Source organism: Globicephala melas, chromosome 1 (genome assembly GCF_963455315.2).
Source record: "Globicephala melas chromosome 1, mGloMel1.2, whole genome shotgun sequence".
Classification (NCBI taxonomy): Eukaryota; Metazoa; Chordata; class Mammalia; order Artiodactyla; family Delphinidae; genus Globicephala; species Globicephala melas.
Window position 1 is genome coordinate 111407759 of NC_083314.1, and position 22054 is coordinate 111429812.

The 22054-nt window shown below is 44.6% G+C and overlaps 1 protein-coding gene across 2 annotated transcripts; it reads right to left on the minus strand.

Annotated features, from left to right (window-relative positions):
- Positions 1–3927: 3927 nt before the first annotated feature.
- Positions 3928–21149, minus strand: LMO4 (LIM domain only 4). 2 transcript variants are annotated; one of them, XM_030866134.3, is made up of 5 exons: positions 20727–21149; positions 17760–17998; positions 10312–10408; positions 9759–9914; positions 3928–4719 (listed from the first exon to the last, which is right to left on the minus strand). In XM_030866134.3, the coding sequence occupies exons 2-5, from the start codon at positions 17993–17995 to the stop codon at positions 4711–4713; spliced, it is 498 nt and encodes a 165-aa protein (XP_030721994.1). In that variant the 5' UTR covers positions 17996–17998; positions 20727–21149; the 3' UTR covers positions 3928–4710. The 2 variants fall into 2 exon arrangements, with proteins under 2 accessions (XP_030721994.1, XP_030721995.1); XM_030866135.2 differs by lacking the exon at positions 20727–21149 and adding an exon at positions 18198–18336.
- Between the last annotated feature and the right edge of the window lie 905 nt (positions 21150–22054).

Genomic DNA, 22054 nt, shown 5'->3' on the forward strand with positions numbered 1-22054 from the left:
GTGGAGGGCATAAACCTTTTGATTCAAGGTAGGGAGAACTTTCTAGGCCAAGGTAGCTGCGATGCCTCCTGTTTTCATGAGCTAATGATGGTTTCCAAGCTGGTTGGAATTCAGCGCTAATTGTATTTTAAAACGCCACCTCTGAAATCCTTTCCTCTCTCAGGATCTTACATCAAGTTTTCGAATTTTCCGGAAAACCTTTGCACTTCACCTTTCTCACCCAACAAATTCTGAACTTTAGAAGAATTCAGTTCAGAGCTTCTCTTTCCCCTGCAGGTTTTGATCTGGGGATGGTGACGCCAACACCCAGGAAAGCTGTCCTGCCCTGTTTCGGAGGGGAGAGGGACAATTAAGTGGTGGCTCCACTCAGGCTTGTCCCTTCTAACAGAGTCATTAAACAACTTCCCAGTGTCATTCAAAGAAATTATAACAGAATCAATTGATTTTCATCCTCTGTTTTATTAGCTGTAATTTAGGAGAGAGAACGGCCCTGTTGACACAGCTGTAACGTGTCAGGACCTGCAGTATGTTATTGGCCTGAGGCCTCCGAGTTACAGTCTTCCCAGCAGAATCAATCTGAACTCGAAAACCTTCCCTCTAGGAAACATGTACCTATCTACTAGCAGAGAGCACTTCTTGTACAACTGAAAATAGTATTCACTTGAGGTATGTTGCAAGTTCACCTTCCCCAGATCAGCCCTGACGTGCCATAGCTCTCAGCGTGTCCACGATAGGAGAAGAGGGCTACAGATGTCTCTTAACTAGATACCCAACACGGGTGCATGTGTGACACTTCGCTGCTAGTCAGATCCCAGACTGCAAGTGGGAATCGCTGGCTGTTTAACATGCGTTCAGAGCCTTGCCAATCTAAAATGGCTGCTCCGTAATACTTTAATTGCAGTTTCATGGAAACAAATTGCTATTTAACTGCAGTAAGCATTTCTGTGACTTGGCTGGACTGACAATAGGTGAGTCTCAGTAGCAAAGAGACAGGTAACATCAACTTGTAAACGGTCTGTGTTTCAACAGCCTCTCCAATCGAGTCACAGGATGCAAGCACCCAGGATAGAATTCCTGGGTGAAGGAGGCTTGGGACAACGTCTTCTCAATTTAAATACAATTATTTAGGCTACATGGAAACCCTTCACTATAGCGTTTTGATAGACAGATCTTGGAGTCTATGTTATGCAAGTTATTGGCCCTAAGAAATATTTTATATAAATAGTAGTACACATTAGAATCTTACTATATTGACATTTAAGCCATTTAACTTAAGAGCTTCATTTTGGATTACCAGTTGTTTCAAACATCAGTGCAAATCAGGGCAAAAGAATTTAAATACGGTTAATATTAAGAGGATGACAATTTCACAAGCTTCATGTTGGTGTGACAGTTTTCTCATTTCGTATTTTATAAGACACTACAGTCTGTGTTAAACTATTTCCTAATAAATCATGACAAGCTGGAAACAGTTTCTCGTGGCAAACGATTCGGTTTGGAAAAGCTTCGTTCGGGCTCTCCGGCCTTTCGGACTGTGTAAATCTAACTAGACAGATAGGTAAAAAACATTAAACCCTTTCAGAGGACAATCTGTTTCATTAGCAAGATTGACAATTTGCATGATTGAGACATTTATATGTATCATAAACTTTTTTTTTTTAATCAGGAGTTCAGATGGGCTCAGTCACATTTGCTTTTATTTTTAATTGCACTTGCTTGTAGAGACTGGCGCCATTTTGCTCTATGACGTGGTTAATATTACATAAGTCCTTTCAAAAGAACAGAGCGCATCTCACTAACATCACCAATGTCACGATGAAAGGTGAACAAGCTCGTGTTTTTTTTTTTTTCCCCAGCAATGTTGGAGCTGGGGGAGGAACACAATCACTGCTCACATCAGAATAAACCTGAGTGTTTTTAGTAGCTTTCTATCCACACAGAGCATCCCCATTAGAGCCAGGTTTTATTGTTTGAAACGCCTCTGGTTTCAAGGTAGTGTTTTACCTAAAGCAAGACTACTACTTAAATATGTTCTATTGTATATTCATAGCTCCATTAGTCCTTCTCCAATTTAGCACATCAAAGAGAAGCCTTCATCACTTGCATGTGGATTATACTAACATGAGTGACATTTGTAATCTTATAGGTCTGCAACTTAAGAAATGCTTTTAGAAGCTCGTTATTAAATACGCGGCAGTGCTTGAGGAACTAGCCCTATAATAGTTCATTTAAAGTCTTTAATGACCTTAGCCCTCCACATCACTAAATGCCACACTGTATTACTGACTACAAAGTTATTAACTATCTCCTTTGAATTTCTACACTATATGGGACATGAGTGCTTATGTCAAAAAGAATTAGAGAAGATGCTAGCATTCTTATTAACACATTTCTCCTTTTCTGTCCTGAAGAGTCCCACGTTCCCTTAAAGGATTTTTTTTTTTTTTTTTTTTTTTGCGGTACGCGGGCCTCTCACTGCTGTGGCCTCTCCTGTTGCGGAGCACAGGCTCCGGACGCGCAGGCTCAGCGGCCATGGCTCACGGGCCCAGCCGCTCCGCGGCATGTGGGATCTTCCCGGACTGGGGCACAAACCCGTGTCCCCTGCATCGGCAGGTGGACTCTCAACCACTGTGCCACCAGGGAAGCCCCCCCTTAAAGGATCTTGAAGGGAAAAAAAAAAAGGTGTTAAAAACCAGAACTAGTTCCTAGCAATTCCTCAAGGATCCAACTCAGATATTGTTATCTATGTGATTTTGTTCATTTTATTTTTTTCCTGCATATTCTTTTTATAAAGCTCTAATAAACTATTCACTTTAACTAACTCTGCCTTTAAATTCTCCTACACGAGGTTTATAGGAGGTTTTCAGTTGGAGCAACTGATTTTTTTTCTCTTGGCCTGGAATCTCTGGAAGCAGGAGATCCCAAAGGGAAGGTGACTGCTAGTTGAGAGGTGTGGTGAGCCAGACCTCTCTGCAGAACCATTCCCATTCTCAGAGAGAGGGTGGGTCTATATCAGGAGCTTTTCTCTGGAACAAGAGAAAATAAAACTTAAAGGAGCATTATGAACACACCTGCTTTTATTAACCTGTAAGAGAAGTTGCAGTCGAGTTTGCTCACATACTACAAGCCTGGCAGGGCAGCCTTTCACGTGTTTCCTCCTTCCAGCAACGGCACTGGGCCCACTGAGTCCTTGGCCTACACGTGTTTTCTGCAGGCAACTTGGGCGCTGGTGGGGAGCCACTGCTGCCTAGAACGGGCGACTAAGTACCTCAAGACTACTACTAAATGAAATCCAAATCCTCCGCCAAACACATGGAAAGGCAGAGTCAGTACAGGAGCGTAAGAGCAAACCAAAATAAACAAATCATACAGCAGACCACACGAGTCTAGAAGCTCAGCAGGAAATGGCTGCTTCACCCATCAAAGAAGATTGTAAAAGAGCTCGGGGTCCTAACAACTAATGGAACTTCAAAATCCGTACAGGTATGGTTTAGAACTGCTATTTCCTTCAAAAGCTATAAACTTGGTAAGAGAACAAGATGGTTATGCCACATTCTTTAACATGCTTTCCATCAATACCCAAGGCTTTCCTACTGAGAAAAAAGAATAAACGAAATAGCTGAAGAATCAAACGTATATATATAAACACAAAAGATTCACTGTGATACAGCAGAAGTGTAATGACATGCTGTTAACAGAATATTATGAATTTACAGAACGGACTCCGTTAGAGACATGGCTTCGTACTCCTGCCAAAAATGGCATAGTTAAGTAATCTGAAGAACACCTTATTGGCTCAGAGCTAAATAAATATACCCACTGCTTCCCTCGACCCCCGAAGATTTAAAGTGAACTTGGTACGGAACAAAAAAATAAAATAAAATTTTCCAAAACACAGAAAAGAAAAAGCAGTTTTTAAACCCAAACTCCATCGAATATTTTTAAGTTTTTATTATTTAAATACACCATACTAGAGCAAATGTCTCTGAAAATATCACAAATAAAAGATTTTTTTCTTCATTCAGCAAATTAGAAGTAGGGGGGGATTTCTACACAGTAGCTTCTATGAGCCTGACTTTTTTTCCAATTTTTTTTCTTTTTTTCATTCTTTTTTTTTTCTTTGCCATGGGAGTAGCAACATTAGGACGAAAACACTTACATGCATACATACATTGTATTTTACAGAGATACAATAAAAGTGTTTGTGATAGAATATCACAAAAGCCACATCTCTTTCCTTTATCTCATGTTCAGTTTTGATTGAAACACATTTCCTTACAACACTTAAATATACAAAGAGCAAATAGAATGTTGTTAAGGTAAAAACACAGGGTACAAACTCTGGCCAGTGCCCTGCTAATTGTTAATGAGGGTAGAAAGCAGATTTGAATGCTTCTTTTAATTAGCTTCATTAGTCATTTCCCTCCTCCCAAGCTCCCTCCCCCCAAAGATGTTGTCCGGTGGATCTTTTTTCATTTTCTCTACAGTCTCCCATTAGCCCAGGTTCATGGAGTCCTTAATGTTCATATTCAGTCATTTTAATACACCAATAAATGCAAGAAGGGCAATCAAGACTAAAGAAGGTGCAATGGCATGGAGCTGGCACTGGTGCTAGCTACAAAGGTGACTTGTCTACTGAAGACACATGGGATCCACCTGTGATGAACAAGATCTGAGATGAAGGCACGCATTCTGCATTACTCTGACCTTTTAGCAGACCTGCAAGACATAAAAACGGGCATCTTAGCTACAATGCTAAACTTGGAGAGATATGAAAACTCAAATATGGCTGCTTTTGTCTTCCCTACATTCACTAATCTTCTTCTATTAATAGATTACTTTCCAACTGTGACTTGTTAGAGGCTTTCTACGCTACTTACTCTGGCAGTGGAGAACTAAAGCATAACATCTTCTGCACTGTTACTAGCGGACAAAATGAGACGATAAATGGACTTCCAGAAAGTTTCTGGTGTAAACTTCTACAATGAATTGCTGAACTCTGTTAAAAGCAAGTTTCTTTCTGCAAGGAATGAATTGTAACATCTTGCCTCGAACTAGGATCTTAAAGGCACATCAGAGCCAAGTTCCTCCTCCCCAGGAAGTTTTGCGTTAATATTCTCAACTGTGTAAACTTTGGCAAGTTACTTAACTGTCTGTGTCTTGGTTTCCTCATCCTAAAAGTGGGGAGGGATTCCCTGGTGGCGTAGTGGTTGAGAATCTGCCTGCCAATGCAGGGGACACAGGTTCGAGCCCTGGCCTGGGAAGATCCCACATGCCGCGGAGCAACTAGGCCCGTGAGCCACAGCTACTGAGCCTGCGCGTCTGGAGCCTGTGCTCCGCAACAAGAGAGGCCGCGACGGTGAGAGGCCCGCGCACCGCGATGAAGAGTGGCCCCCGCTCGCCACAATTAGAGAAAGCCCTCGCACAGAAACGAAGACCCAACACAGCCATAAATAAATAAATAAAGAAGCTTTCATTTAAAAAAATAGTAATAATTTAAAAAGTGGGGATAATAAGGGTGTTATAAGGATTACATAATATATAGGGAGCGCATTCAACAGCGCCTGGCACTTAATAAAAAAGCTAAACGAATACTGGCAGTTAACATGATTATTCTAATATCCCCATATGATGTCTATGCACCCATGTCCTTCTCTGCTTATAGGTATGTGTGTATATGCATGTGTGTATACACACACACACACAAAAATATTGATACTTCTTTTCCCTTAGTATTTCCTACCATGCCACTTAATATTACATGAATATTGTAAATATATGAATCAAACATATGTAATGTGTTAATGACTTGTGCTCAATTAAAGAATGTAGTTCAATGGAAGTCTAACTTTAATATCTAAGTTAGAATTGATAATCCAGTTGTCCAATACAAGCTGTTTGCAATTACCAAAATGAAATAATAGATATTAGTTTTTTATGGTTTTTTAATGACATTGTGAGCTTCCCAGGAAGTTCTCATTTCACCCTTTCCCTAACTTACTAAAAGCCTGAAGTCTATTAGGAGCTGCAACCCCCTACTTCCAAGCTAATTAAAGTGGTAGAGGCTTAATCCCCAGAGTGGAGGCTCAGTGTGAGAAAGGTAATTTGTCTGTCCAGAACAAAGATGCGGCAGCAGCCAGCGAGCATATTTAATAAATGAGCAACAAATGTCCTCTACGATGGACACACACACAACGTCAATTATGTAAGTACGGGGCGGGGTGGGGGGGAACTGCGAAGGGGTATGTAAACTAGAACCCTCGCTAAATTTTCTTCTGACCAAAGAGATGTGATCTCTTATTTTACTGAAAAGCACAGATTATTCTAGATGAAACCATCACTCCTGAGTGGAAGAAAGAATTCCAGAGCAGGCAAAAAATTTACCAACCCCTCCCCAAAAAAACCCACAATTCTTGATTCTATTTACATAACTCTCTCTCTACAAGGCAGTATTCTCATGAGGGGAGCCAAGTCTCCTTCAGACAATATAGGCTATAACATTTTGTAGATCCTAGAACAAGAGTGGTCTGAGATTTCAGTCAGAGGGACTGTATGATTTAAGAGCTTAAGATTTTTTTTTCTCAGAACATACAAAAGCCAATGGTGCAGAACAACAACTAAACTATACATCCCAGACGCTGAGAACAAATTTCAGGAGGATAAAAGTTGAAAGGGGCCAGATGATGGGGGCCTATACTTTCCATACAATTTTAGCTGCCTTTAAAGAACGGATGTACAAATAATCAACTCATTACTTTTCAGCCAGAGGATGTTTGGGTATATTTATTATGCATCATGCGCTAAAAACGTAATTGGTTCTGTGAACAGAAGGAAAATGGCCAAAATTAATGTCCAATTTTCCCCACCAAAAATATAGAGAATGAGAGAGAAGAAAATAATAAAATGGAGCTATTTGTCATTTCTCCCCATCTCATCTCCTCCAGAAAAGAAACGCCGCAGGGTTTGGGGAAAATCATTTTAAAGCATTCTTCAGGTCCAAAAAGCAGTTTATGATTCCACCAGGAAGTATGTTTTCATTACTTCTTCCCCCTTGCCCTCTCATTAATATCTCTCTGGACCACATTCAGCTTACCCCAAACGTTTATTTACAAAAACTACCTTGTGAATTGACTGTGCTCATGGTGAGCTGAGCACCAAGGGCAAAAATGTAAGACATTTAGGCCAACGGGGATATGTTCTTAATTAACATCACCCCCAAAACACAGCTTCTCACCAACGTCTGACAAGAACACATCCTTAAGTTATATTTCCTTATTCCTTTTAAGAACTATTCATTTTTGAAGGCCACCTGTCTCCTTTTAAAAGGCTTCCAACATTAAAATACACGCCGGTAGGCTCTTTTTCACTGCCTCATATATTCTGTGTTCCAAAATGAACGCCCTACCTCTCCCACCCTGCAAAAGGTATGGACTTATATGAAAGGCACAATACTTGCAATCTCGTAAACACGTAAACCAGACTTTGCTCAAATTTTCCTCCCTAACACCTCCCAATTTACATCATCTTTTTTTTTTTTCTGGTACGCGGGCCTCTCACTGTTGTAGCCTCTCCCGTTGCGGAGCACAGGCTCTGGACGCGCAGGCTCAGCAGCCATGGCTCACGGGCCCAGCCGCTCTGCGGCATGTGGGATCTTCCTGGACCGGGGCACGAACCCGTATCCCCTGCATCGGCAGGCGGACTCTCAACCACTGCGCCACCAGGGAAGCCCTTTACATCATCTTATACTCAGTAAGATGGTACTGTGAGACGCTGCTCGTACTTATTACGTGTCTGTGTACTTAGTCCCTGGCTAACACTGCTATGGCCTGTATTCAGTCTGGCTACATTTTCCATCTTATCTCTACATCCTTCAATTCTCACCATGCACGTTGGTGAGCTGTATCATTTTTTATGCCTTGCTAAGTCAGGGAAAGAAATGGTATAAAAGCAGCAACAAACTTAAGATATCATTTGTAGAGAAACTAAGCTTTTACCTTGGGGGGGTGGATTTTATTCTTATACTTTTTTTTGGCTACCAAGTATAACTACAAATGGCTTTGCTTCTACATGAAATGGGTATCTCAAAATATTTGTTACCCATTCATTGTCCTCAACTCAGCCCCATAGATTCACTTAATTACAACTGAAACCACGAAGGTCTGTAAGTATTTATATGTATTGGCACTCCTTAAAGAAGCCTGAACTGGCTCATCAATGGTGACTGATTAATTTGCAATAAAAAATTAGATTTCCGTTCTTAAAATAGTATTCTATGCAGTTCCCATATTAGTAAATAAGGAAAACTGTACACATTTTGATGCAATTAACCTTTACCTAATAAAGCAATGGAAAATACATTTAAAATCATTCCATAAACTTGAGTAAGGGAAAATGATAAAAATAAGCATTAAAATATGGCAGTATAATTTAAAATTTTTCAAATATTAGTCATTTTCCCTGTACACAGCGTTAAGAAAATGCATTACGGAAGACAAAGAAGCCTAATATTTTTTCCTGAGATTTTTGAAGCTCGCTAAATTCCTATTTGCAGATAAATGTTGTTTTTTGTGATCCCTACAACAGACATTAATGAAGTTCCTATTGTAAATCCATAAAGAATTACCAAGTGAAGTGTGCACTTTTTGTTTCAATGCAATAACTCAGTGCTGTGTGATTGCCTGGGTTAATGATGAAAAAGTCAAACATACTATCAGAGCTGATGGAAAAATCTATCACCAATCTGAAATTAAAATTCATCTGTGGTCAATAAGATTTAATATCCATGCAAGTGGTGCTGTAAAGAGTAAATGAATCAATGTCATCAATACATAATCAGTATGAAATATGATGTGAATAAAATTATGTGCACGAGTCATACATTTCACTCTTTTCTGGGCCAGTGTGGAATGAACAGTCTCTTAACTGAAGGTTGACAGTAATTGTTACAAATTAGGCACAGCAGTTATCAAAATGCACTCACTTGCATAGCTATAGGACTTACTAAGGAGATTAAAATAGATCTGAAACTATACAGTACTGCAGGTGCTGGACAACTGTTGATCACCCATTTTCCCTCTAGAGTGCCCTCTAATAACATGATTCGTACATTTGTATAATTTCCTCGTTTCTAACTCTGGTCCAAAAACTTTCCAGTTGTGGATCGAGAATCAAGACATTTAATCTTTAATGATCAGCAAGAGCTAGAACTTTTAAAAAAAAGTTGTAACTTACTCAAACATTATGGGACTACCAATCAACAAAAATGCTCTCCTTTGGAATTCCAGAATGTTTTGTAAAACTGCTCTTCTAAGATTCAAAGCACCGTAAATTGGGTTAGGAAGGCAGGTGTCCAGATTGCTATTACTAATGCAGAAATCATTCTTTCATGACAAAGACATTTATTCCCCCTTCCTACCAAAAATGTTCTAATTCCCCCCGCCCCGACAATAACCTAGTCACATCGTATTTCTGAATTTCAAAATTGTCAAGTGGGATAAACAACTGGTCGTAGGCAAGTTTTACATTCTGCCTGACTCTGCATGTGATAATGTGTTCAACATTGGTAAAGCTACAGCTATAATTAAGTTAGGATTTTTTTCACCACAAAAGATTCATGATTTAACCCATCAATTCCTCTATTTCTGAACCGTGTATGTATGAGTAGTCTACATTTCTTTAAAAGGGCACGCAAAAACACAACCACCTAGGAAAACTCCCTCACTAGACGAAGAGGTTGAACCTTCCAACTAGGTATTCACCTTCTGGTCTGGCAGTAGTGGATTGCTCTGAAGTGAATTCAAATGGCCATTGATGAGAGCTGTAGGTCTATCATGTTCACAAAATAAACTGCCATTGATGTAGTGAAACCGATCTCCTGGGACCAGGCGATTCCGGCAGGTAGAGCATGTAAAACACTGAAAGGAAAAAGCAAATCCACTGAAAACAAGTACAAATTAAGTCTTTCTTGGTCACAAGTTTATAAACTGTTTTTAAGCAGGTATCTGTCAAGTACAGAGAGCCACTTATGGCTTAGTGTTTTCTTTCCTTCAACATGATTCTGGAAAAGAGTAAGCCAAAATGCAAGACACTGGATCAAGCTAAAGGGGAAAAGCGACAAACAGGTGCGTGCTTCTGTGGCATGGGGGAAGTGGCGTGGGTGGATGTGTAATCATCACTGCCACATAACAATTTCAGTGGATTCCTTCCATGTTTGCGGCTTGAGAAAACAGGGTTTCTACTAAGGAGACATGCTTTGTCTCCATGTAGGAAAGTTATGGTTCTTTTAAAAAACAGAGGAGGAGCAGATGCTACCTTCAGATGATACACATTGCCTTGGGCCCTCATGACGAGTTCGCTCGCAGGAATAGACTGTCCACAAGCGCTGCAAGCACCGCTATTCCCAAATAACCTGAAACAAAGATGACGGGGACACCAATGAATAATCCCAAACCAAGGAAAGAGAAAGAAATCCCCAGCCTCTGGCCCTCCCTTTGGAATGCATTTGACAGAGACTGAATGCTTAGGCTCCGGCCTCAAATTTTATGAGTGATTTACATAATCTGGGAAAAATCCTTTTGCGGGGGGTGGTCACAGCTAACTTCTCCCTACCGCAGAGGAAGAGGGTGCCCTGGGTTTCAACAAAATATTGACTTACACCTCTAGCAAATATGAAACAATTCTGTTCTACACACATTTTATCAGATTACTGAGTTCATCATAAAAAAAAAGATACAATTCATGCCTGAAGTTTAAATGTATTGTGTCCTTGAAATTATGTGAAGAACTCTTTTGTACTTTAATCATATCTTGAGATATGAGTCATCAAAAGGGTTAAGAGGATTTGATTGTATATCTAAGAAGACATCATGCTCAGTGTATTGAAACTCCCGTAAACCTCCATCAGTGCAGACTTTCCATTAGAAACTCTCTGCTATCCAGGTTGATATATAATGTGTATGGGTTAACCTTTTCAATCATGGTGTCAACACTTAAGATTTGCCTCTGCTCATCTCTTTCATCCTAACCTTCTCTCTCTCTTGATAATGAAATGCTTGCTCCAACTTCCCTCTATCTGCTCCTGAGTCCACAATTTAGATTACTTCATCTCTGCTAGCAACAAACTGAATGAAATTTCGATTTGAGCAGAAAGTAATTTACCGGGATCTGGACCCATTTGTCATCATATCTCTCTGGGTGTTTGCTGTATCACTGCAGTTTTCCTATGCAATCAAATGAGACCACAACATCTGCCATGGGGGGAGGAGGGGGAGAAGAAGAAGTCTGCAGAGGAGGGGAAAGCTCAAGGAAGTGCGGTGTACTGAAGAAAAAGATATACATAATTCCTTACATCCTTCCACAGGCGTGACAAAATATTTTAACGAACACCGAACTTTGGCTTTTATGAAATCCGTCGACTCAAACTGGGAAGCTTTATTTGCTTTTGGGCTTCCCTCTTTAATATCCACAAATATTTATTAAACAGACCAAAATGATTTCACATTGAAAGGTGGTATCGGAACGAGTAAGCAGGGTCAGAGAGGCACTTTTCAACAATGAAAAACAAAGTAATAGGACTTACAAACTAACATATCGGTGTCATAATACATATTAATACTTGCATTTCTTCCTTGTCCAAAGAAAGTCATAAAATGCAGTTTGTGTCAAACCATGAGACAGCCTCCTATAGAACACCCCGTAATCTGAATGATTGTGGCATGCCTCTATATAAAAATAATTGCTTTGAGTTTTCAGAATCTGGTCTTGCAGAAGAGGCTTGTCATGTTCAAACTACTAATTTGCTGTCGCCACTTTATTGAAAATAGCCTGTAAGTTGTTATTAAATGTATCGACTGAACGACAGGGAGAGTAGTAAAACTGCCCCTTAAGATGGCTTTTAATAGGAAGCCCAAGAAACAAATTTTGCAGCAGCATCGATTTGAAGAGTTCAATCAAAACTCCATTTCAAAACTAATTAGTCTGAGATCAACAACACATTGACACGTTCTTACAGAATCAGAACAGTTACAGAGAGAAAGCTGAAATAATACACTGTCAGGACCTCTAGCTGCAGGACCGCACCGTGTGGGAGCTCAGGGGCCGCTGGCCTGCCATTTCCTAACACTGGACCATTTCAGGAGCATCGATGAAGCCTCCCGGAGTCTCACCCACAGCATCCTGCGAGTGTGGGTTGTCACTGCTGCCACGAGAGGGTTCTCAGAAGGGTGAGGTGGCCAGAGAATTAGCATTGCCAGGGGGAGTTTCCAGTCAACAGCAGGGCTATTTCAATCCCCAAAAGGGGTACCAACTCAAACACTTCAGGTAAGAATAAAATTAAAAACCTGTCGATGTAGGCAAAAACATGCTGAGGATAAAAGGGGGGCGGTGTAGATTAAGGGGGTAGGGAACAGAATCCTACCTGAGCTAAGGACCAAATATCCTCTTACAGCAACCCAGAAGTATTTTAATGGCTAGGAGTCTATAATTATGGCTGCCACTACCAACAGGTACACAGTGACACTCCATCTCAAAAATACCCTTTCACAGTACCAATCTGATTACCCAACCTAAGTGTTCATTTATTTAACAATTCACCCTGAGTAAAGTCAGCTGTATGTCTTCAATGTCTAAGGGCAGTTGTATGGAATCCAAAAGCTTTTCATACATCTCATTTTCTCCAGCACCACTTTCACAACCTTTCAGGGAACAATCAGCCACAAAATCACGGGATTCCTAAAGTGTCAGAAATTACAGTTACAAAGTTTGAAAATGACCAAGATCTACCCAGGACTGATGTGCTATTGAACAACATTATTAATGGAGTTTAATATCTTTCCGTGCCTACAGCTTTAAGGCTGCCTCAGAGCAGAAAACTTACATGTCTAAACACATTTTAATCCCTTTTACCAGAGAGGAAGGCTACCATTAGAATTCCACCCTTTTTTCTGAAAAGTTGTGTGTGTGTGTGTGTGTGTGTGTGTGTGTGTGTGTGTGTGTTTTAACAACGTTTCTGTGCACTGGAGAGTTAATTATCTAACCAGGGGGACTGTCCAGGAGTGTTTGATTTAAAAGGCTTGAGGCTTTAGGTGCTCAATTAAGTAGCTATCGTCTCAGACTGGACTATAATGGGCTCTTTTCTCTTTAACTCAAGCAACGGGGAGATATACCCCAGGTCAGGCTAATTAAAACCAGGGGAGTCTTTAATTGTGATGACAGAATCGGTTTCAGTTTCCTTTCTTTGGGTCCTCAGTCCAAGAAGGTCGTTAATATTTCAGCATTTGGGCAATGCAATCAATCACAAACATCAAGAGGTTACTTACATGGGGAAAAGGGAAAAGAAGGAAAGAAATCCCACCAAACCTCTACACTTTAGAGGTGCTCTGCTCCTATGAAAAGTACCATGTAGTGCTAGTACTGTTTGCCAGCTCCAACTCTCCTTGCTGACAGAGATGGAGAGCAAGTTGTATTTTTAGTTCAGTAATAATACTTAGCATCTTTCCCTAACTTCAACGACCAATAGGTGAGCCTACTTGCAACTGGTTACTTCAAGCAAAATACACACGATACGGAGCATTACCTGGCTGTTTTCTAAACCGCTTTCAGGCAAGGAGAGGTAGGTTTCTAAGAGTGTGGCTGAAAGGTATACATTTGTACCTACAAGTAAATATCAGCAACCTATCTGAGGAGAAAAATGCACATCCACAGCTACCGATCCAGAAGCAATTGGTTTTCCAGCGGGTTCCTATATTTAATCTAAATTCTGCACCGGCTATATTAAATGTAACAAAGAAAATGCAACCCAGAAATTATGCCTGGAGCCAAGTCCATTAAAAGTACTTCGGAATAACTAGAGACCAAGCACCTTACAAGCACCAGAAGCTATTGATACTTAAGAGGGGGGCTGTGAATAATCGCAACTGATGCGTTAGAGAGGGGAGGGAGAAAAAAAAATCAGCCAAATTACGCTTGGTTAATTCAGAGTAACAGATCTGCCCCCAAGTGAATTGGAGGCCTTGAATTAATTCTGTTATGACAAATCAAGATAAACGTTCCCCCTAAATTGCATGCGATTTAATTAATTTTTGAGATCCTAGGTTTTTTTTTTTTTCCTAGCTAATAGTTCACATGCTCCTGTGCTGTCATTGTGCTTGAGTGGGCAGACTTCAAAGTGATATTAAATAACCAACTATTAGATTTACCTAGCACGTCCTATTGGAAAAGTGCCATTTAATTACCTAGCCTGTTCAATTAAAGGGACAGCATTCTCTGAATATAGCAGCTTGCTGTTGATTACCAGGGAAATGAACTCGCTGTCTGGCGGCGCCTCCGTTCCTAACGCTACCCGCTCCCGAAACGCACCCTCCACCACCAACCACCACCAATCCCCCCGCCCCGGGCCCCCACCCCCAGCTGCGCGGCGCTCACTGCGGCTGCGGGCGCCACGTGAACCTCCCGAGCGGAGCCCGGGGAGAGAAAGCGCTACCCGCTCGTCCGGCTCCCGCCCTGCGCTCGCCCCCTCGCGGGCCCGAGGCTGCCGGCCGGCTGGGCGCCTGAACTGCGGCCTCAGGCGCCGTCAGCCCCCAGCCCGGCCCCCGCCCGGCCGAGCGAGCGAGCGAGCAAGCGAGCGAGACCCGGCACGCCGAGAACCACCACCCGAGCTTCCGGCGCGTAGCCTCGCCTCCCCGGACCTGGAGCCCCACCCGTCGATCTCCGAACTTCCTCCTCTTGCTGCACTTTCCGCGCCAGTCTTCTGGCCCGCGGTGGGGGTGGATGAAGGAGGACTCGAAGAAAGAGAATCGGAGTTTCTGAAGCTACTTGGTGGCGCTGGGATTGAGCTGGGGGGTCGGGAACCCGGGGGGAAGGGGGAGGACGCGCTTCCAAGGTTCAACGACTTTTGTAATTTTGCTAGGTGGCGGGGCCAGGCCGGCGTTGGCCCCTTTAAGATCCACCCTCCCTTTCCTCTCCCCTCCCCCCTTGTCTATCCCTCCCTCTCTTAGAGGCCAATTTTGTTAATTAAATGTTTTGTTTGCAACGCAGCTCTCATTCATTGCGGACACGTCATTCGGAGCAGATCTAAGCCAGAGACCAGATCTCATTAGATAAAGCCCATCAAAACTAAGAAAATGGAGGAGCCACTAATTAAAGCTTTTAATTGTGCGGCTTCGCTGCAGCAAGCAGCCGCTTTATCTGAAATCTTGGAGGGAGGAGAGGCAGAAGCCCAGCTCTGCCCAAACGACACTTGGTCGCGCAGGGGGAAGGGGCTGGGGAAAAGCAGCACCACCCACCCCTCCCCCCCCACAACCCCCTCCCCTCCGGGCCCCTCCCAGCTCTCCCAAAGCTTTTTAGCCAGATCTTGCTGGTTTTCAAAAAGCCACAACCTCAAAGTCAGACAGTTTAAAAGCCCCTTAATAAATCGCTCTGTGGTCCCAGCTGGGGCCGAAGAGCCAAAGGGTCCCCTTCACCTGGCGGCCGGCGAGCGGATTAGTCCCGCTCCTCAGCGGCCGTCCCTGCAGAATTGAAAGCTCCTCCAACAAGTGGACTGAGGGGAGACTGAGGAGGGAGTGGCTGAAAGGAAAGGGAACGCGCAGCCTCCCCACCTTCCCACACTTTCGGCATCTTGGTGGGCAGAAGGAACACTGAAGAAAGACTTAGGAGATCCCTTAAACTTGGTGGGTGAGAGGGGGGTGTCTGCTGCTGAGCCCTGAGCAGTGTGAGGAAAGGATCAATTGGGTACTGAGCTAGAACTCCGCTCTCCCGAACAAATCTAAGGTCCTCAGGGTAGCCTCCAGTTCAACAGCAAGCGTGGTTCCAGTTTTCAAAGTCAGGAAAAAAGAAAGAAAGGGAGAATATGGACCCAGTTAATTAAGTCTTGGGGCTGGGCACACATCCTCCATTGCTCCATTAAGCCAACAGAAAAACACCAAATGGGCATTTATATTTGTTCCCAAGAATAGGAAAAGGAATGGAAGTGATTCCCAGGAAGCCACTTGCCTAAACTTGTCCTGAGGGAATGCAAGTGGACCCATCTTCTTTTTAATTAGTGGTAATCAGAAGCGAAGGTCTTCTGAAGGCACTTGGAAAAGAGATGAATCTGTACCATTCACTGCTTCTGAACAGCACTGTCAATTTTTCCCCTTTAAACCACCCTCCTTCTTACCAGTTTTGCTCTCTAATTACAGTACTGTCAAAGCTCATGGCATTGCTTGGAAGGAGGACCAGAAAGCATTATACCCACGCTGCTGCTGATTTTCCAACGTTTACTTCTAAAAGAACACTTCATGAAATTAATGCTGCCACCTTAATTTAAAAATAAAAGCCCTCTCCCTTCCTGTATTTCTTTTACTTGGCTGATTGAGGAGGCCAGCAAAGAGGACATAGGTTGCATTACTGGAATAACCAAATATCATCTTATTCCATCATTTACACGAATGATATTGCTGGGGTAAACATACCCATACTCAGCTCCAAACTGCACTGGGATCTTCTGCAGTTTTAGATGCAGAGTCAGGGAATCACAATGGAGCTAAACTTTGAACAAAATACCTCATCTATTGATTCACCCTCATTGAAGAAAGGGCAAAAATTTTCTAATCTCTATAAAGAAAATGGTTTAGGGCACAAATTTTAATAGAACGCATTTCTTAAAAGTGAGTGGTTGTCTAGTATCAACCGTGTGCGTGTGGGTTTGTTTTTTTTTTTTTTTTAATTACTGGATGTTGAAACAGAACACCTCCTAGAAGCATTCATGTGCATCAGTCTATCAAACCATTTACTCAAATTAAATGTGTAATCCTTCAAATGCCTCCTTTCAAATTAATGAGTTTAAGTAGCTTGAGTTCACCTGAAAAGATCCTATAGGCACCTGACCTCCTGAATTCTTTCCATTAATTGCACTGAAACTTGTTGGAAAAAGGCTGCTTACATGGGCATATGAATGTTCCTATACATTGCTTTAAAATGCAAGATTAGTATAATTCTATAGCCTCTTTTCCTAAATCTCTTTTGGGGATCAAGGGTAGTGATACAAATGACAACAACAAAAAACCCAAAATCTGAACATTCCTCAATTGAACTACAAATTCTACATCACAAACCACACACTAACACTTGAGTATTGCGAGCCTTCAAGTAACAATATATAAAGAGAAACATTACCATTAAGTTTTTTTTTTTCTTGTTCGGGTTTCTTTGCTATAAGAAGAATGACAAGTCTTTAAACCGATGGGCAATCAGCATTTTTCACAAGGAGCACAAAGAATGAGTCAGTTTTCCACTCAAAAAAGTTTAAAGGTGCTTACGTAAATATCATAATCAGCCATCACCATATCATTTCTCACTACCCACACTTAAATTTTTAAATCAGTCTTTTGTCTCCCAAGTTCCTATGCTGGTCCCTACCTTGCTTTAAGAAAGCAGCTTAACTCCCACTTGAAAGGTTTATTTTTAGTGGAGGGTCCAACTGCGGCTGACCACGTGAAATCCTGGTCGCGAGGATCCTGGTCCCAACCTTTGCACACCTAGCAGCCCAGTCCCCCCAGATGCGCAGTTTTTACTTCGTGTGGCCTTTGCCGTTAACTTGCCACTAAATATTGGAAGATTAACACATGCTTCTTTAACCCCTTAAATTTCGGCCAACCAGGTTTTTGAGGTGAAGGCTACACTGTATTCTGAGATGCCCTGCTCCTTTCTTTAAAACCCTTGGTAACCTTTGGCCTTGCCATTGCTCTGCCCGGCCATGTCGGGGAAAGGCAGCCAAGTCTTACCTAATGTAGTCATTTCTGCAAAGGATCATGCCGCTCTTGGTGTAACAGGACGTGCCGATGTCGCCCAGCTGCGCCTGGCAGCAGGAACACTTGAGGCACCGGCTGTGCCAGTAGCTGTCCATGGCATAGAGCAGAAAGCGGTCCGCAATCTTGCCTCCGCAGCCTGCGCACCGCTTCCAGGAGAGGGAGCCGGCCGTAACCGGGGGCGGCTGTGAGCTGCTGCCCGGATTCACCATGGTCTGCAGAAGGCGGGAAGGGGACAGGGAGAGAGAGACAAAACAGGGGCGATGCAAAAGTTAGTACTCGCCGCGCGAGTGAGCGAATCCGTCCCCCGCCAGCCCCCAGAGTTGCTGGAAGGAAGCAGCAGGGCAAGGGCGGGAAGGAGGATGAGGGGGAGAGGGAAGGAGGGAGGCTTGCCGGCAGCAGCCGCCTGTTTACTTTTCTCAAGCTTTGTTCTGGGGCCACGAGCTCCTCTCAACTTTCCAGCGCCCGCCGCCGCTGACAATTTCAGCTCGGGTACTGTCAAAACTCAAGAGAGCGAGGCTCCGCGGCGCGCTCCTCCCCTCGCGGCGCCTCCTCCCGGCCCCCGCCTCCGCCCACTGCCCCCTCCTCCGCCGCCCGCCTCCAGCAAATGAGGGTCAAACCCACCCACCGCCTCGCCCGGCCCCTCCCGGGGCCCCGCTGAGCCCCGAGCGCTAGCCGAGGGGAGTGAGAGGCGGCCCCCGCCGGAGCCACGTTCCCTCCCGAGCTCTGCCCGGGGAAGTGCAGCTGCAGTTCACAAGTTGGAAATAGTTCGGCTTTCTGAAAGGGAAGGAGGGAAGAACCGGCGGAGGGGAGATGGAGAGAGTGGTGGTGGGAGGGGAAGCGAGGGGACTTCGGGGGGGGGGGTGCGGTGTGTAAAGTTGCGAAACTGGTTTTTCTTATTTTAAACAGCACCTTTCACATGCCATTGTGGTGACCGCCATCTCCTATTATTGTTCCAAATCTCATTTCATTTTGAAGATCAATGAGTGTTTTCTCTGCGTTTGCAGGACACAGGCAAGAATAATAGATCATTGAACTTTAGGATGCCTGTTAACTTCCTATACAAACACTCTCCACTTTGGTCTCACTAATCTGCCCTTGATCAGCAATTTAAATGGTAGAGCTTTGTTCCTCCAAAAGGGTGGGGGGTACGTTACTGATAATATGTGAGAAGGCACTGTTAAAGGATGCACAAGTTATATCTGAGCCAGACCTACTGTCACCAAAAACTGCTTTTAAAAATTCCCCACTCTTTCTAATGAATGTCACGAGAGAAACAACTGGGGTCTAATATAGGAATCAATTTATAAAGCTTAGCCTAAACCGATTAATTTGTTGCCTCCAATCCTGAGTCCAATAAAGTCCTAGTGTTCCTCCAGTCACTTATTCTATAAAAAGATCAAGTTATTTACTGCCAATTAAGCAGCCTGTTTTGTCTTTGTCCTCTGTAAGCCGAGAGTGTGGGCTCCCCCCGAGGCTCCCGGCTATCTGCTCAAGACATTCAGCTGATACCTCAGAAGCGAGAGGACGAACTTTGCCTGTCCCCGGCCCAACTTGGCTGCTGCAAAAAAACGAGGGGAAGGGAACGAAACAAGGACTTGTGTTCCTTAAATAGGCCGATTTTAAACACATTTCCTCCGAAAGAGTCCCGGAACGTGTGTCCAGTGACCGCACAATAAACCAGAATAAGAACTGCACCAATTAAGCTGTAACAAAACCCTGAGACTTTGGAAACAGGACCACTCTAAAACCCATTAGCATTGCATTTAACCGAATGCATCATACCTTTATGTAAATTGATTTATCTGATGCATTTACTCGAGGAATTGCTTTTTGTTACAATTTCAGCCCTAACCCAAATGAATCTGCATTTCCTGCCCTAGGTCTTTAAACTGCCCACCCCCGCCCAACGTTTTAATCGCTCTGAATTCCTTTTTAAAAGAGGAGGAGGGAGGAGATTCCAAGCTCTTCCCCGCCCCCATCTTTGGTGAGAGGTAAATATATATGTATATTTTTTTTTGAAAAGGAAACATTACACTGAGAAAAGCATCCAGTAACCCCATTAGCTAAAGCTCTTAAGGACAAGCAATACCTTAATGCTGATTAAATCTAAAAGAGATGAATCAAGACGACTGACCAGAAACTGACTCCCCTGATAACTAAGGACGGGCCCTCATCAAGTTTCATTTAGAGTTGGAAAAAAAAGAAAGCTTTTAAGTTAAATAGGCTTATACTCTAGTAATTACATAGCCAAGCAATTTAGGTCCTGAGGTAGTCTGTGAAATAGAAAGCAGAACTGGCAGCTAGAGGCAAAATCTGCCCCCCTTTAACAACGTCTCTGGTGTTTTTTAATGGAGACCAAGGGAGGGACAAACGTAGCGCTGACAATTTGTAGTACAAAAATGGATGCTTAATTCATGTCTTGATTTTAATTAGGTGATTCACCGGATTTCTCCTGGATTGGAACAAAAGACTTATAAGCCAAGAGGAATTTTTTTAAAAGAACCAGCAATACCGAATCCTGCTCACTTAGATCCTTTCTGCCACTGTTTCAAAAATAGTGGTGGGGTGCGGGGGGTAGGGTCGTGACTATTTTCCCCACACTACTTCTCAGACTTCAACGCTTAAAGCACCTCCTGCCTCTCCCTTTGGAACTGAATATATCCCCACACGCCTCCAAGGTCCCCACCAGCCGCGTCTCCAAGAAGAACCCTTTTGTAAGCAGGAACCGCTACAAAGCTGGCGGCCCGGGGCTGCCCTCCGTCCTAGCTCGCAGGCCGCCTCGGTAGTTTCGGACTCGCGCATTATCTAAGCCGACGTATTGTTTACTTGCAATTTGGGACGGTCAAGGGAAGGAAGCCAAAGAAAACAGCCCCGGCCCAAATCGCCCCCCTCCTCCTTCTCCCCCCCTCCCTGCCCGCGGCTCTCCAGCCGTCCCCTTACCTGCTTTTCCCCTATATTGCAATATTGCGAGAGGCGGCGGCGGCGAAATTCGTGCGAAGCCGCTCGGCTTCCAAGGAAGGGGCGCCTTGGCTGGCGGAGGTGGAGGGAGAGGGGGGGATGTTCTCGCTGAAGCAGGAAAGGGGAGGAGGGGGCTAAGGGCTGCTTTTCTTTTCTTTTCTTTTTTTTAACGCGCTGCTCTGAGGCTGGGTTAGGGGGCCCCGCGTAAGTGGCAGGCGCCGGGAAGCAGAAGCGTCAGTCTCGGTCCTCGTCGTTCTTCTCCGCCTCCGGCTCCGCGCGAGCAGCTGCAGGAGCCCTCGGCCCGCGCGGCGCGGCGCAGCGGCAGCAACTGCTGCAATCGCTGCTGCAAGTTTGGCAATGTGGCTTCACTTTGTATATTCCCCCGCCCGGAGGCCCCCGCCCCGCCCGCGCTCCTCCCGCTCCCCCTCCTACTCCTCCGCCTGCCTCCCTCCCGTGCGCCCGCCCGCCCGCTCGCTCGGGGCTGCTGGCGGCGACGGCCGCTCGGCCGAGCTTCCTGCACCTCCAGCCGGGGAGCGGCCGCAGACACAACAGCCCCGGGAGCGGCGGCGGCCGGCGCGGAGGCCGGGGGGCGGGCGCGCCCAGGAGGCGGGGAGCTGCGGCCGGCGGGGTCCCGCGCGCCTGACCCTCGCCCCTGCCGGAGCTGCTGCTGCCCGGCTTGGAGGCGGCGGTGGCGGCGGCGCTGGCCTCAAACCGGCTCACTCGCTCCCTCCGCGGCTCTTACACATGTGTTACTGACAGAGCAAAATCCCAACTACTCCCAGGCTCTGCCGCCGACGTCAGCGACCCTCAGCCACTGGGCGGCCGGATTGTTCAGGCGGAATAATAAAACCTGCCAATCCGGGCAAGGACAAAGGGATGACTGAAACGAGACTCCGGGGGCGGGGGAGAGAGCGAGGCGGCTGAGCCGCCGGAGGCTGAAGCGGGGGAGGGCCCGAATCAGGTGGGGAGAAGTCCCTCGGGCACTGCCGACCCCGCCGGCGCGGCCCCCCGTGGCCCGAGATGGCAGGCCGAGGCGCGGGGGCCACACCTGCCCTCCCTGCTCACGTGGCCCCTTCGGGACCCGCGCCCGCTCGCCCCTCGGGGATAGCCCGTCCTCGCGCAGAGAGGAGCCCCTTAGGAAACTTACTTCACATCTGTCTCAGAAATGGGCCTCTTCCTGTTGAGGTAGAAAAGCTTGGTCGAAATCTCAGGGCGGTGGACTTCACACACACGCAGAAGAGATGGTTTCTGAGGAGTTCTTTTGTTTTTGTTTTTTAAATTCACGATGTTAGAGATTTATGAACCTTAGT